General features: G+C 36.2%; 1 protein-coding gene across 1 annotated transcript; it reads left to right on the top strand.

Annotated features, from left to right (window-relative positions):
- The first annotated feature begins 2248 nt into the window (after positions 1–2248).
- On the top strand, positions 2249–3190 carry LOC125409874 (olfactory receptor 8B8-like). Its single transcript, XM_048449052.3, has one exon. The coding sequence runs from the start codon at positions 2249–2251 to the stop codon at positions 3188–3190; it is 942 nt and encodes a 313-aa protein (XP_048305009.3).
- The last annotated feature ends 13086 nt before the right edge of the window (positions 3191–16276 follow it).

Below are 16276 nucleotides of genomic sequence, written 5' to 3'. Positions count from 1 at the left end.
GAATTGGGCTTGCCCCACTAACACACTGATGATTATCTCAAATATCACCATAGAATCTTTGTTCAGCAATGGATGGAGATAGAGACAAAGTCCCTCATCAAAGCAACAGACTGAGCTCCTAAGGTCCAATTGAAGAGCAGAAGGAGGGAGATGAGCAAGGAAGTCTGGTCCATGAGGGGTTGGTTCACCCTCTGAGACAGTGTGTCTGTTCTAATGGGAGCTCACCAACTCCAGCTGGACTGGGACTGAATGAGCATGTGATCAAATCGGACTCTCTGAATGTGGCTGACAATGAGGGTGGACTGAGAAGTCTATGATAATGACACCGGATTTTGATTCTACTGCATGTACTGGCTTTTTGGGAGCCTAGTCTGTTTGAATGCATACCTTCCTAGACCTGTATGGGAGGGCATTGGACTTTCCACAGGGTAGGGCACCCTGACTTCTCTTAGGACTGGAGAGCAAGGGAGAGGGGAAGTGGAGGATGTGGGGGAGAAAGGGGAGGATGGGAGGAGGTGGAAATTTTTAATAAATAAATAAATAAAAATAAAAAATAAAATAAATTTACAGAAAATTAGAACAAAAAAGTCACAAATTAGGGAGATCCATTACAGACTTTTAATGACTTTCAAAGATTGTTAGGATACATTTCCAATCTATCACTGCCTGTTGGGATAATACCAGATTAATTTAAACAAAGCCTTACATGGTGACAAAGATTTAAATAATCCCAGAGAATTGACAGCTGAATCTGAAAAGTAATTTACTGTAGTTGAAGAAAAATTACAGGAGATGCATGAGAATAGTGTGAATCCAAATCTTAATTGCATTTTAGTCATATTGCTTTCCAGAATTTCCCCTATGGGAATTTTAATGCAAAGGGAAAATGTTATCTTAGAATGGATTATTTTACCACATAAACCAAGCCAAAAATTAAAAACTTCTGTGGAAAAGGTCTCTGAAATTATTATAAAAGGAAAATTGATACTCAACATGTCTACTTAAAAACTTACAGTGGTTGCAAGAGTAGGCGTAAGACTCATGCAAAATAAAATCTTACAAAATAACAGGAATTGAGTAATGATATGGTTAGAAAGCTTCAATTCGAAGTGTGGAACTATTGTTAGTGGGTGACTACTGGGAGAAATATAGTCAGTTAAAACGATGGGGCCCCAGAAAGGCTTCTTATTCTCACATAGATATCCTTACATTCATAAGCATACTGGCAGTGCTGTGTAGACACAATAGATAAAAAAATAAGATAAAAGGGTGAAGTTGTGAGAGGATAGTAGTAGGAGGTTGAGAGAGAAATTTCAGGGAAAGGACTCTGGCAGAACTTGATGAAAACATATTGTATATATGTATAATATTTTCAAACAGTAAAACCAAAAAAATTATATACCTCCAAATGTTAATGTTATTACTGTTGAACTAGTCCCTAAGTACCATGACAGTAAAGCCTAATATCTTGGGGGAAATAACCAGGATACAAAAACCTTTCAAGTTTTAATGAGGTTCTTAAGATTAGAGTCTCATAAAATTCTCTTGAGTCATAATCACTTGGCTCTTTAACATCAGTAGATGCTGTTGAACAACCTCTAGGCTAAAGAGGACAACCTCGGAAAAGTCGCCACTATAAATAATGATCTACTGTCATGACTTTTCTTAATATCTATAAACAATTGCTCTGACTTTGTGAGTCCAAAAATTAATTCCCTCATCACCAGAAAGGCAAATATTGTAGCAACAGAAAATTATATATATGTATGTTTGGGGCTATGCACCTGTACAGCTCTTCAGTGCCACAAGTACTTTGGCCATCTGTGAGAGAAGAAAAGAGTCAGTGATGCCACTGATGAGTCCTATATCCACAAGGATAAGTACTGAATTGGATGTATGTTTTTCCTTATCCAAACCACCTTGAATCTTTGATGCATTTTGTGCCTTCTCTTTTGTGATTATCACTGACCTTAAGTGGGAGGTAGATTTACAAGATAGAAGAACATAGATGTTGAGGAAACTAAAATGACCACTGCTTCCCTTAATATTCTTCTCAGAGAAATGGCCTTTCACAAAGTTATGTTTATTTCTGTCCATGTACTCCCATGAAGCGTAGAAAGAAAAAAGCACAGAGAAGTCTGAACTTGAATTTATTATTTGATTCTGGTTCTTAATTTCATTTTAAAGTGGTAGTTTGGGGATGACTGGAATTTCATTTTAATGTTATTATCTTTCTGTTTCCACAGCTATGAAGCAAGGAATGGCCTTAGTTAATGACTCTTCTGTGAAGGAGTTCATCCTGCTGGGTTTGACACAGCAGCCAGAGCTCCAGCTGCCTCTCTTCTTCTTCTTCTTGGGAATCTATGTGGTCTCCATGGTGGGGAACCTGGGATTGATTATTCTGATTGTTTTGAACTCTCATCTGCACACACCCATGTACTACTTTCTCTTCAACCTTTCCTTCACAGATCTCTGCTTCTCCTCTGTCATAATCCCCAAGATGCTGGTGAGTTTTGTGAAGCAGAACACCATCTCCCACGCAGAGTGCATGACTCAGTTCTTTTTCTTCTGCTTCTTTGTTATTAATGAATTCTACATTTTGACAGCAATGGCTTATGACAAATATGCTGCCATCTGTAAACCACTGCTTTACCAGGTCACCATGTCCTATCAGGTATGCCACTCAATGATGGTGGGTGTGTATGTGATGGGGTTTTTTGGAGGCTTAGTCCATACTGGTAACATGCTAAGCCTGAGCTTCTGTGACGGCAACATCATCAACCACTATATGTGTGATGTGCTTCCTCTCCTGAAGCTCTCCTGTACAGATACTGCCATTAATGAGCTAGTGGTTTTCATTGTTGGGGGAATCAATATAATAGTTCCCTGTGTGACTGTCTTTATTTCTTACACGTTCATCCTTTCCAGCATCATTGGCATCCGTTCTGCAGAGGGGAGGTCCAAAGCTTTCAGCACCTGTGGCTCTCATGTAATAGCTGTCTCTCTTTTCTTTGGAGCCTCAATATTTATGTATCTTAAACCTTCTAGTGTGGCTGGGGAAGAAGATAAAGTATCTTCCATTTTTTATACCATTTTGGGCCCAATGCTGAATCCTTTCATCTACAGTTTAAGGAATAAGGATGTCCACATTGCATTGAGAAAAACTTTGAGAAAAAGGACATTTAACTAAATAGAATCTGTATTTGTTGTGGAAATAAATCTTAGGACATGTGACACATAGGACCTGAAGGGACATTCATTTGCATAGCATGTCTTATATGTGTGAGGTCCTGGATTTTACCCACTGTCTTCAAAAACTTCAATGACAACAGCATCAAAGTCCAAAAAACAAAACATATCAGAAGATAAGCAAAAACAACTGACAAGAATAACATAGAATTAAAGCAATTTAACATTATGCAAAATTAAGTTAAGTTAATTATCAAAGAAAATTTCAGAAGTAAATACAGTGAACAATGATTAATCCATTATCTTTTATAGTAGAGAGCATTGTTTATTTTGTAATTATCCAAAATCATATGCATCTTTTTTCAGTATTGAAAACTGAACAAACACATTTGTGCATCCCTCTACTAGTATTTTACACTCTTGTCTTGGGAAGCATGAAGATTTGTATATACAAAACAGTGGATGATAATATACTCAGAAATAATAAGATTATGAGCTCTTTTAAAACTACATCTTTGAATATTTTTGTATGTTGTTTGTTTGGGGTATAATATTCATATTCTCTTGTATGCTAGGCAAATGCTCTTCTGTTCATCTATACCTTAAGCACATCTGTGAGATCTTTGACTAGTGTACATCTAGACGTCTATGTCACGGTGCCTCTGAGATATAAATTTCAGCAGTCTTAAAGTCATTTACTCAGGTATGAACCCTCCTGGAATAGATGAATAATTTTGAATGATTCTCTTTATTTTTAAATCATTTTAGTAAAGAGGAATTGATGCATCTGTTGTGATTCTAGTATTTGTAAACTAAAAATGAAACATTTGTGGTCATTTAGGATAAAGGGAGCCTATATAGGCTTTCTATTTATGGACCTGAGAGCAAGAATGTATGTATAAAAATATGTTATGTCTTTATTGGGGAGAATTTGACTAAGCAATTTCAGTTGTCATTGTTTAAAGAGTTTTGTCTTTTCCTCAAAAAAATTACATAATCTTAATTTATTATTAGTAACTTCTCTCCATTTACATATTAATTTTTATAATATACAATGAATGAATTTATTGAAGAACAAATATAAATTGTCTATCCTACTTTAGACATCAAGATATTTAGGATTTGTTTAATCATTACAATTGTAGCTTCGAGGAAGGCTGAAGATATTTATGACCTCAGAAGGCTACAGACTATTAAGGTGGTGATAAAACTACATTTTTGCTTGTGTGTATTATAGAAAAATAATATGCAAATTCTTTAAAGAATGTAATTGTTCTGAGAATAACTGTCTTACTGTTTGGGTGGGATAGTTGAAGGATTGCTTCTGAGGAGGTGGCAGGTGTCTTGACTGAAGACGTGGTTGTCAACAGAACATCTAATAAAGGGAGGAGCTGAGTAGAGTTTCAGAGGCAGATCAGTTCCTGATCTTGATGAGGAGGAGTAATGGTTTTGAAAAACAGATGAATGCTGTGGAAGAAAGCTGAGCAGAAGAGTGTGCATACAAGTGTGAAGAGTGATTAACATGAGATTGAATTATGCTTGAAAGGGAAAAAATAGATTCAAATAAGCACAATAAAAGTCTGGGTGATATCAACCAAACATCTGACAGCTTTTTTTTTCTCTAATATGCTGAAGTATGGTCAATTTTCATTTATGACTATTGGAGTTTCTAGAAAAAAATTGTACTGAAGTTCATGAAAGAGAAAATTTAAATAATAAAAATTTGCATGCCCTGCTGAAGGAATGATTTTTTTTTTTGCTAACTGTATACACCTGAAAAATGTGTCAATGTTAGTAGATGTCAGCTGAAACAACAGAAGACTTAGGCGGGAGCTCCATGATCCTATGCCAGCATAAGTTTAGTAAACTGTGTCAAATGGAAGGACCAACAGAAATGATTTGGCTTTGTGTATGATTTCTGCGTGTTTTAAGTCTTAATCAGTCTTAGATTCTGCACAGTTATGTTAAAACTTCTGAGGTTCACATTATTATAAATAATAAATATTGATACATATTTTAAAAGTGTTACATGTTTTGTTTTAAATACAATACTCCAGAAATATAAACATGTATTTTTTTCTACGTAATTTCCTTGAAGTAAGTATGTACTTGATACTCAATATCTTCTCAAAAATATAGTTTTGGTCTTTTTCCTTGAGACAGAAATACGTTGTGGATTTCAGAGTGGGCATGAAATTATCATTCTCCTGTCTTTATTTCTTGAGGACTGAGACTATAGGCATGTGCCACTACCCTTGACTTAACAACTCAGCACTGATGATGGCTGCCAGCAGTTCCAACATCGCTTCCATTGGTAGTAATCTGTGTAAGCACCTGATCATAGATAATGTATCACTGTCACTGCAGTTGAATAAGGGGAGAATCTGTGTTAATACACACTTGGGATAAACTCAGGGCCATTTAAAATTCATATATATCCATGAAAAATATATTTATTGCTACAGTTGTAAGATCAATTCAAACCATATATAGAAAGCAAATGTAATTTGTCACATATAACACATATGAATTAACAAATGGAGAAAAACTAAGGGAATATTAAAATTGTTCAGAAAAATAATTTTTTACGCTGGAAATGAATATAAATGCCTTTCAATGCCTGACAAACACCAATACCTGTGAATATATGACAAGTTTGAAAGTATTTTATTGAAGAAACAGCACCATTTTCATATACTTACTTTTTATTCAGTAAATATAAAGCAATAAAACCTAAGGAATCAAGACAACCAGGAGTTATAAAAGCAGGTCATTATATCTGAGACTCACTTACAAAATGGAGTTTATATTGAATGTCTTATCTCTGAATACAGTGTAAATTGTTGAGTCACCTGTAAAAAAGGAAATTAAATGCACATATAACAGAATCCTTTTATTAAGAATAAATTTGACCATCTTACAGTAGGTGATATCATGCTAGTGTGGCTTGACAGCCTCATTTTATTTCTTCGCTATATGAATCACAGCATTAAATCTTACTAATCCTGATATTGCTGTGTCGGTGCAGATCCATACAGTCTTCACTTTCTTTGTAGAACATTGGTTATTATGTAGGTGTGCTTTGCATAAAATTTGTCGGTGTCCCATTCCCCATGACAGTGGACTGTAACAATACTTGGTTCTTAATGGTGTGATTAGTTTAAAACTCATTTAAGTTGATTTGCAATAATGTTAAGGTTGGCCCTAAACCAATCCAACTAGTGTCTTTAAGAGAATAGAAATGGGAACACATAAACATTAAGATATGTGGGTGACAGCTGTGTGGCTGGGTCTGTTTGTGGGGCCTCTGGATAGAACATCATCTGTCCCTGGTGCATGAGCTGACTTTTTGGAGCCCATTCCCTATGATAGGATGACTATCTCAGCCTTGATGCAGTGGGGAGAGGCTTGGTCTTGCCTCAACTTGGAGACTTTGTTGACTCCTCATGGGAGGCCTTCCCCTTTCAGGGGTGTGGATGGAAGATGGGGAAGGGGGTGTGTGTTGGGGGAAATGGGAGAATGTTGGTATGTAAAGTGAATAAAAAATTTAAAAAAGAAAAAAAAATGATGGAGATACACATAAGGATCTGGTGACAACACGGCAAAAGCATACCACATGTAAACCAAACAGAGCAGCCTCAGAAAACACATAACCCACGCTTGATGAAGGACTGTTAGCCCTCAGAGCTGCAAGAAAATGATCTCTTCCTTAAACCATCTGTTTCACATGCCTAAAACATGTTTTTGGCAGACCTCAGGACGTGACACAGAGGTAAAAACACAATTTTTAATCTTTGTGTGCCATAAACGGCTATTTTTGCACAATGCCCTTACATTCATGGCTGAGGAAGAGAACAAACACAAGACCTAAGTTAGTCTCACAATGTCTTAAAGACAAATCCAGCAACTCCCTTCTGAGGTGTGTGTAGACTTGCCCAAGCTTGTGCAAGTGTGTCCAAAATTGATAAGAGTAAACCTCAGCCAATTAATATATGTATATTAATATAACTGCTGCTTGTTTAGACAGTCATGTTTGAGATGACCTAACTGTCCCTGAAACTCCCCTTAGCCATATTTAAAAGGAGGCTGCACGTTCCTCTGAGGTTTGTCACCATTTTGTACAGGTAAATGACCCTCACATACATGCTAGTATAATAAATGCTCTTTGCTCTTACATACTGTTTGAATCTGGGGTGTTTCTTTAGTGTTTCCTAGGAGCCTACATTTGGTACATTGCCTGGGACCAGTGGGGACCCCTAAACTCATTAGTAGAGTGTTTGTAGGAGAACACACTTGTTCTGTTATCCATCAGTCGGTGAGTCTGGGTGTGTCTTTGTTTAGTCTTTGTTATTGTTTGCTGACTGGATGAAGAAAAAAAAACTGGTGGTGGTCAAGTGACCAAAAAAGAGACTTATTGAGGCAGGGCAGACATGTCATTAAATTCCTCCTGGTCAGGAAGTCTAAGGATGCTCAGAATTCCCTTCTGGTAGAACCAGGGAGTTCCAGTCTGCTTATGGTAGCCACTGATGCAAAGGTTCCCATATGCTGGAGTTAGGAGAACTCCAATCTGACTATGATAGCCTTTTAAGGGAAGGGTTCTGCCATCTGGGCAGGGGTCAAGCTCAGGAAAAACTGCTGTCTGCATTTTTCAGTTTCTTTATTAACACCGGTGGGTTAATATGTGTGTGTGTGTGTGTGTGTGTGTGTGTGTGTGTGTGTGTGCGTTTCTGTTCATTGTATCACAGGACAGGCAATGAGCTTCACTCTCCTGATCCTAGTACTCAAATGCCAGGTGGGGAGTGTGGGATTAGTTGATTGGGGAAGATAAAGATCTTTTTCAGGAATACTGACTACCAGGGACTCTGTGTGCTTCAGTTGCTGCACTGCCCACGCAGCTACCACACCCACTCTCTTCCTAAGTCAAATTCATCTTTGTTGATACAATTTACAATCTTGTGATAATACCTCCCTCCACCAAGACCTTTAGCTGGCTCATTTCCCACCTTAAACTTTTCCTGTTTTAACACTGTAGAAGAAACTGCTGAAAGAAGCCAGACTATTAGCTTTAAGATGTTCCGGTTTTAGAATAAAAGTAAAAAAGTATTTGCAAAAAATTATGGTTTTGTTTTCATAGGAAAGAAATTATATGGTTTTTAGTTGTTCAGATTCGGTGGGTTATAAATATTTGTCATCATTTAAGGGAGTTGTTTTTAAGCATCCTTTGTTTATATATACATATATGCTTATGTATATGCATATATACACTCTTGTTTACACTATTGTACCTATACAAGATCCTTGACTACTGAAAGAAACCACCTAAAGGATTTTGGTAAAAGTTTTAATGTTGTCTAGAAAGCAAAAAAGAAGGTGGGAGACTAGAATAATAAAGAAAGGAACAAAGGAGTTTGTCTAAAGTCCAAATGTCTGCCTGAACCAGAGGGCTGGGGATAGGAAAAGCTTGACCTGAGAACATGTAGAAATTTGTAGAAGGCCAGAGGGGTATGAACTTGTTTCTTTTTGGTTTTTCATACTTGCAAATACTAAATTTGAAAAGAAATGGTAAAATATGTTGGAAATTTGACCTATTAGGTTAATTCTTTTGATTTTCATCATTAAAAAAAGGACTGGTGATTATTCACTATAAACTGTCTGTATTAAAAATCTGGTCATGCTCTTTAATAGAGGGAGGAAGGCTGAGGTCCCATGTCATACTTATTTTAAAAGATAATGTATAATTAGCAGTACAGGTTAATAGTTATTCATCATGGCACAGCCTCCAAGTTGTAGGGTGATTGGCCGTCAGTGAAATGGCTGGACTGAAGTTCTAAGCTATTCAGAATTTCATAGAAAAGTTAAAAACTGTTTCTTAAAATTTGTCAACATCACATCTATGGTCTGGGTCCATTTGAATAATGTATTTATAGGGTTACTTAATGGCCTTGTATTTACCAAACTTGATATATTTTCTAGATTAAGTCAAGGTTTGTCTAGCTCAGATAAATTTATTAGATAATAGTCCTCAAATCCACCAGTAATCTGATGAACATGACATCTAAATTATTTAATAAAAAAGCTTACTGTGAAAAAAAATTAAAAAAAAAGCTTACTGTGACAGACAGTGACTCTAGCTCCTATCAATCACCTGGAGGTCTCCAAAAGAAATATGGAACAACACGGCAATGCAACCAGGATGGTTGGTAACACTGAGTACTGGGCAAGATGCCCCAATGCACCAGAACACCAGAACTCAGAATAGACTGCAGACAAGCAGGACACTGGAGAACTGACTGCCCTTCTTTGCCTAGACAATAGAAAGTCAGCCTTCCTCATGTTCCACCTCAGCAGGAAAACTCTCACCTCATGGGCCTGACAATGCAAAACTGATTCTGTCCTGGGGACTCTGTCCTAACATTATGGAGACCACAGGAGCCTGGGTTGACTGTCTATGTAATGGACTAATCTCCTTCATTTTAAATGATACACAGGCATTTTGTTCATATTATATTTCATGTTATAATTTATCCTTTTCAGATATCTGATGGTATTGTTGGTTAGGCAAACTATAACTCTGTCAGATAAACAGAAGTAGGCAACCAGGTTATTCTACAAGGCTATAGGCTGCTTGTTATCTCATTTTGTATAGAAAAATCAAGTCTTTCTTTCTCAAAAACTAATAGTTTTCCTGTGGAGAAAACCAAAAAGGTTTCAGATGTAACAGTCTACGAAAAAAAATCTTGCTTTACAATGATTGTTCTCAGAAATAACTACTTGTAACCCTGAAAAATGGTTACATAAAAATGGGTTAAATTCTATATGTGCTTTGAAGGACTAAAAACATTTTAAAACATAAAAGTCTAGGATGTTTGTCGGTCTAAGAACATGTTTGTACCTTTTGACTCATATCTATAGCTTTTGATAGGACTCAAAGGTATAAGTCTACTCTTTTTGTAGAAACCTGTTTTACAGATACCTGTTTCCTGCTTTTTCTACAATATATTTTTCAGTACAATGGCAATGCTAGTATGTCTAAAATTTTTGTCTTTTGATAAGCTAAACTTCATGTAAATTTGAGGGAGTCAAATCATAAAGCTTGGATCAACCTGTCATAGGTCAAATGAAAAAGTTCCAAATATAAGTTTATTTAAAATTCCTAAGTTATAACTTCTGTGCCTAGTTCATATCATTCTCGGCAGAATTCCACTTGACTGACAGACACATCTAAGCATCAGCTGCTGATTTCAACCTGCTCCCAATGACTATGAACCCTGGACTTAATGAAAGCTTATGTGGACCAGTCCAGTCAATATGATTGCTCACTGTCTCTACAGCTGGATCAGGGTCAGATAATTACATGCCTCTGACAAATGCACCATTAACCAGCATTTGGTTAGCCTTTTACCATTCCTGGGTTCTGAAAACAACACCCCAGTTTCAGTTGTAAGTAGTTACATAATAGAATATGTCATCCCTTGCCCCTTGCCCTTACTAGACTGAAAAACTATGTCAAAGAAAAACTCCCTGACACAGGGGACAAAATGGATACCTATAATGCCCATTGACACATCAAGAAAATGGGCACAGATTATCAATTGATAGATTAATTAACTAAAATAGTTTTACAATTTAATAAGACACTTGGCCTTCTTCATACAGAACCAAAGAGATATTATATTAATGGATTTAAAATTATTAGTTCTATACCAATCATTTAGGATTATAATCTGGCTATACTCTAAGAAACATTACAAAAATGGGATCAAGGATAAAATAATAACTGGTTTCCAGGGTCATTTCTTGGTTCCTTCTAGATAATGAATTTTGTTAACCATCATAGGGCCTTTGGCCCTTCTATTTATGCTAATGGCTAATCACTTTTATATCATTGGACCTTAACTAAATGATAATTCCTATCTGCGTACCATTAAACTGATGGTGCTAATCTCCCAATATCAGGCCCTAAACCCATATCAAGGATTTGAGATGGATCCAAGCTCAGTTGGGGAATAAATGGGCTAAATTCTTCCACCATCACAACTGAATTTAGGTTTCTCTTGTCTAAAAAGGTCAAAACAGTTGTCTCTCCCAACAAAGAGCTATTTATCTACAATGCCCCTACATTCAGGGTCGACAGAGAGAAACATCACAGCGCCTAAGTCAGCCTCACAATGTCTCAAGGACAAATCTAGCAAGTCCCATTCTGAGGCATATTCAGAGTTGCCCAAGCTTGTGCAAGTATGTCCAAAAATGATAAGACAAAACCTCAGTCAATTAAAAATGTACTAACATATGATGTTTGTTTAGCCAGTCATATTTGAAATGACTTAATTATCCTTGACACTCTCCGTAACTGTGTTTAAAAGAAGCCTGCGTGTTCCTTTTCATGCTGTTACCGTTTTGTATAAGGGAATGACCACACATGCATGCTGATATAATAAATGCTCTTTTTTCTTATATATTATTTGAGCTTTGGTTTTCCCTTTAGGGTTTCCTAGAACCCCAAACTATAAGTAAGTTCCTGGTAGTTTGATGAATAATTATAAATATCTATGTAAAGCATACCAGGCCATAAATAAATAACCTTATGATATTCTATAGTTCTTACTGCTTTGTGGGTGGTTCCTAATCACCTAGCTCCAAAGACCTGTTTCATAAATTTTTATGTGGATTAGGCAGTCAAATTTGTTATCAAAGAAGAATATTAAATGTTCAGGGATTCCACTGTGTAGTAGTGATCTCTTACATAGATGTTCTTAGCCGTTGGTCTTCACTTTTTTCCTAATTGCATATTCATTCCTCTATCCAGAATGTGGATGAAGGATCTCTGAAACTTTGCTCAGTTATTTTTTAATGGGCTTATCTGTGTTTCATCAGACAGTGTCTTACTGTTGTTGCTATTCTTCAAGTTTACTGAATTTCCTACATTGTCTCAACTACTGTTTGTGCTAGGCTTTTGTTTTGTTTTGTTTTACTTTTAGACCAACAACCATCTCCCAAATTGTGACACAGAGATGTATTATTAGTTTTAAATGCTTGGCTTAACTTAGACAGATTTTTGACTAGCTCTTTTATGATAAATTAACTTGTTTCTTTGTATATTTTGGAGATCAGACCACCATCTGATATTTCCCATTCTGTAGACTGTCATTTTGTCTTTTTGACCATGTACTTTGCCTTACAGAAGCTTTTCAGTTTCAGGAGGTCCCATTTGTTAATTGTTTCTCTCAATGTCTGTGCTACTGGGGTTATATTTAGTAAGGGGTCTCCTGTGCCAATGAGTTCAAGTGTACTTCCCACTTTCTCTTCTATGAGGTTCAGTGTGGCTGGCTTTATATTGAGGTCTTTGATCTATTTGGACTTGAGTTTGTGCATGGTTATAGATATGGATCTATTTTCATTCTGCATGTTGATATCCAGCTATGCCAGCACCACCATTTGTTAAATATACTGTCCTTTTTCCATTTTATATTTTTCGCTTCTTTGTCAAAAATTAGGTATTCATGCGTGTGTGGATTAATATCTGGGTCTTCTATTCAGTTCCTTTGGTCCTCCTGTCTGTCTTTTTTTTATGCCAGTACCAGGCTGTTTTCAGTACTATAGCTCTGTAGTAGAGTTTAAATTCAGGGATTGTTACTCCTTCAGAAGTTCCTTTAATGCACAGAATTCTTTTGGCTATTAAAGAAAGAAAAAAAATCTAATAAAAAATGGAATGGAGTACAGACCTAAACAGAGAACTCTCAACAGAGAAATCTAAAATGGCTGAACGACACTTAAGGGAATGCTCAACATCCTTAGCAATCAGGGAAATGCAAATCAAAACAACTCTGAGATTCCATTTTACACCTGTTAGAATGGCAATAATCAAAAACACTAATGACAACTTATGCTGGAGAGGTTGTGGGGTAAAGGGAACACTTCTGCATTGCTGGTTAGAATGCAAGCTGGTGCAGTTCCTTTGGCGATTATTCAGCATGGTGATTTCTCAAAAAACTAGGAAACAATTTTCCTCAAGACATAGCAATTTCACTTTTGGGTATATACCCAGAGAATTCTCAATCATACCACAAGGACATGTGATCAACTATGTTCATAGCAGCATCATTTGTCGTAGACAAAATCTGGAAACAACCTAAATGCCCTCAACCAAACAATGGATAAGAAAATTGTGGTACATTTACACAATGGAGTACTACACAGCAGAAAAAGATAATGATATCTTGAAATTTGCAGGGAAATGCATGGAGCTAGAAAACATCATACTGAGTGAGGTAACCCAGACCCAGAAAGACAATTATCATATGTAGTCATTCATAAGTGGTTTTTAAACATAAAGCAAAGAAAATCAGCCTATAATTCACAATCTCAGAGAACCTAGACAACAATGAAAACCAGAGACATACATGGCTCCTTTCTACATGGGAAGTAGAAAAAATTAGTTCTCCTGAGTAAATTGTTAGCATGGGGATCATGGGAGATGTTTGAAGGGGAGGGGAGAGGAAGAGAGGAGAGCAGAGAAAAATTTGTAACTAAATAAAAAAATAAATTAATTAACCTGTTTTTCTTTACCTACCTTTTGCCTCAACGCTTTCCTTTCTTTTCCTTTCCTTCCCTTCCCTTCCCTTCCCTTCCCTTCCCTTCCCTTCCCTTCCCTTTCCTTTCCTTTCCTTTCCTTTCCTTTCCTTTCCTTTCCTTTCCTTTCCTTTCCTTTCCTGTCCCTTTCTCTCTCTCTCTCTCTCTCTCTCTCTCTCTCTCTCTCTCTCTCTCTCTCCCTCTCTCTCTCTCTTCATGTCTCAGTTCTGTATCTGCAGGCTGGCCTTTGCCCTGTGTGTGTCCCTCTTTCTCTTCTTCTTATTCTTTCATTTACCTCTTTTTTCTCTTGAGTCTAGAGTCCTACTCCTATTTATTCTCTGCCTAGCAGTACCCTGTCTTTCTATTGTTTAGCTGTTGGCTCTTTAGCTTTTTATTAGACCAAACAGGGTTTTTAGGCAGGCAAAGCAAAACAGATGCAACACATCTTTACATAATTACAACACATCTGTACATCATTAAAAATGCCACGAAAACAAAAGTAATACTCCTTTACTTATTTAAAATAATACTCTTCAGGATAAACAAAAGAAAATACCTTGGCCTCATTAAAATAAGATTCCATAACAATTGTTGATTTCATTTAGTTATTAAAAATAGATTTGAACTAATTTTAGATTTACAGACAAATATTTGAATTAAGGCAGAAACACTCTGCTTAGTTAATATTATGTTCTTGTAGTTTTGAAAACATAGTACAACATGAAGATTTGTATTTTAAGATGGCGCTAACTAATAAGGTTGAACATGTCAGGCTTGTAAGGAGTCAGGAGTGAATGAAAGATGAAGATCTGTATGTCTTAGTGGAAGGGTAAACATTTGATATTATTTGCTATCATTGAATTAGGGTGATGCTGCCCAATGCAAATGGAAGAAAGAAAGAAATGAGATAGCCTTTCAAGTGGAATCTTGGAACCTCTCTACCTTCATTCCATGTTTACCTACCTGTACATTGGAGGTATAAAATTTGAAAGACTTTCATCATAAAGTCTAGGTTAGGGTTTGACAGAAAACTCTTCTTTCATTAATATTTTTTATGAGGTACTAAGGGCATATTTCAGGTTCTTTTTTAACATAATATTTTTTATTAACCTTATGAGAATGTCTTACAATGTACTTTGATGATATTCATTTGACTCCTGCCCAAACCTCTCTCATATCATAATCTATTGCTTACCTTTCTAACCTCTCCCAATTTCATGTCCTACTTTTATTTTGGTTTTAAAATATCAACCTAGTCTTACTTGTGCTGGACATACACTCATGGGTGTGAGGTCAATCACTTGAGCTTAATTGACTTAACAGGGATTATATCCCTAAAGAAAAATGACTCCCTTCCTACTATGAACTATCATGTCTCAGTAGTTCTTCCATTAGAGGTATGGGTTCATGAGCGCCTCTTACCTCCATATTTTGTATTCCTGTATCAACTAATAGTGCTATTAGGTTAAGGAGAGTCAGCTTTCTTCAGGGAAGTCTATGCTTCATAAATGTCTCTATACCCATGACGACACAAACAGTGCTGGTTTGACTCAGTGGGTTTTAAGAAGAGGGAATGGAAGCCAGGCTAAAAGAAGAGCTGGAGAATAAATGGGGGTTGATATAACCAAACACACTGAATATGTGTGTGAATTCCTCAGAGATTGTGAGGGGAAACAATAAACACTAAAGAATTTTAGAAAAGCCACATGAGAACCTTCTATTGTAGAAATTTCCTAATATATATACAAATGGAGTTTAAATGGAATCACCAAAGAATGCAGAAAACAATACTTCAACTAGACATTTTATGCCACCAACTAAAAACTGCATGCTCTGGAGTGGGTTTCATTTTATTAACTTCTTTACCAATAGGGTCCTATAGACAGGCCCCATAGGCCACTGACAAAGCAATTACTGGATTTTCTCAAGAATCAGATGGTAAGTGCTTATTCTTGACACTGCTTATGTCATTGAACATGGAAACATCCAGCTGATACCTAACTAGAATCTTCTCCCCTACTGACTAGCATTCACAGTGCTAGACGTCACTTTGAATGCTAATGGAAGAGAGGAATAAGTAAAATCAAATCAAAACAAAACTGAACAACAAACATTTTTAACATTTTATAGAAAATATTTAATGAATCACAAAGTCTTGATCACTTTGGTACCCCCAAGGAATACACATCCTGCAGGGCACATTTCAAGTTTGCCCTAAGGAATTTTGGATCCCTTAGTAATTTTGGAGAGTCAGGAAAAATTGAGATTCATTTTAGCAGTTGTTGTATTTCTTTTCATCCTAAATAGAAAAACTTGTAATTGGCGGTATTCTTACTGCTCTGTTATTTATTTTATCTACAGACTTCATCAATTTTATGATTTATTAACTAGAGAAATGAGTCATGATTATTATTCTCATGTTCTGCTGTTTGTTTCTGAATTCATTTAGTCTTTTTGGTATATTCTCCTACTTCAAAATTGTACTTTCATATCCAGTTTAAGGTTAAATGTAAAAATT

The sequence above is a fragment of the Myodes glareolus genome, chromosome 4 (genome assembly GCF_982192425.1).
Source record: "Myodes glareolus chromosome 4, mMyoGla1.1, whole genome shotgun sequence".
Lineage (NCBI taxonomy): Eukaryota > Metazoa > Chordata > Mammalia > Rodentia > Cricetidae > Myodes > Myodes glareolus.
This window is presented reverse-complemented; position numbering and strand designations above follow the sequence as displayed.

Excerpts from the sequence above, each read along its gene's own strand:
- LOC125409874 (XM_048449052.3), top strand. The coding sequence starts at position 2,249 with ATGAAGCAAGGAATGGCCTTAGTTAATGACTCTTCTGTGAAGGAGTTC.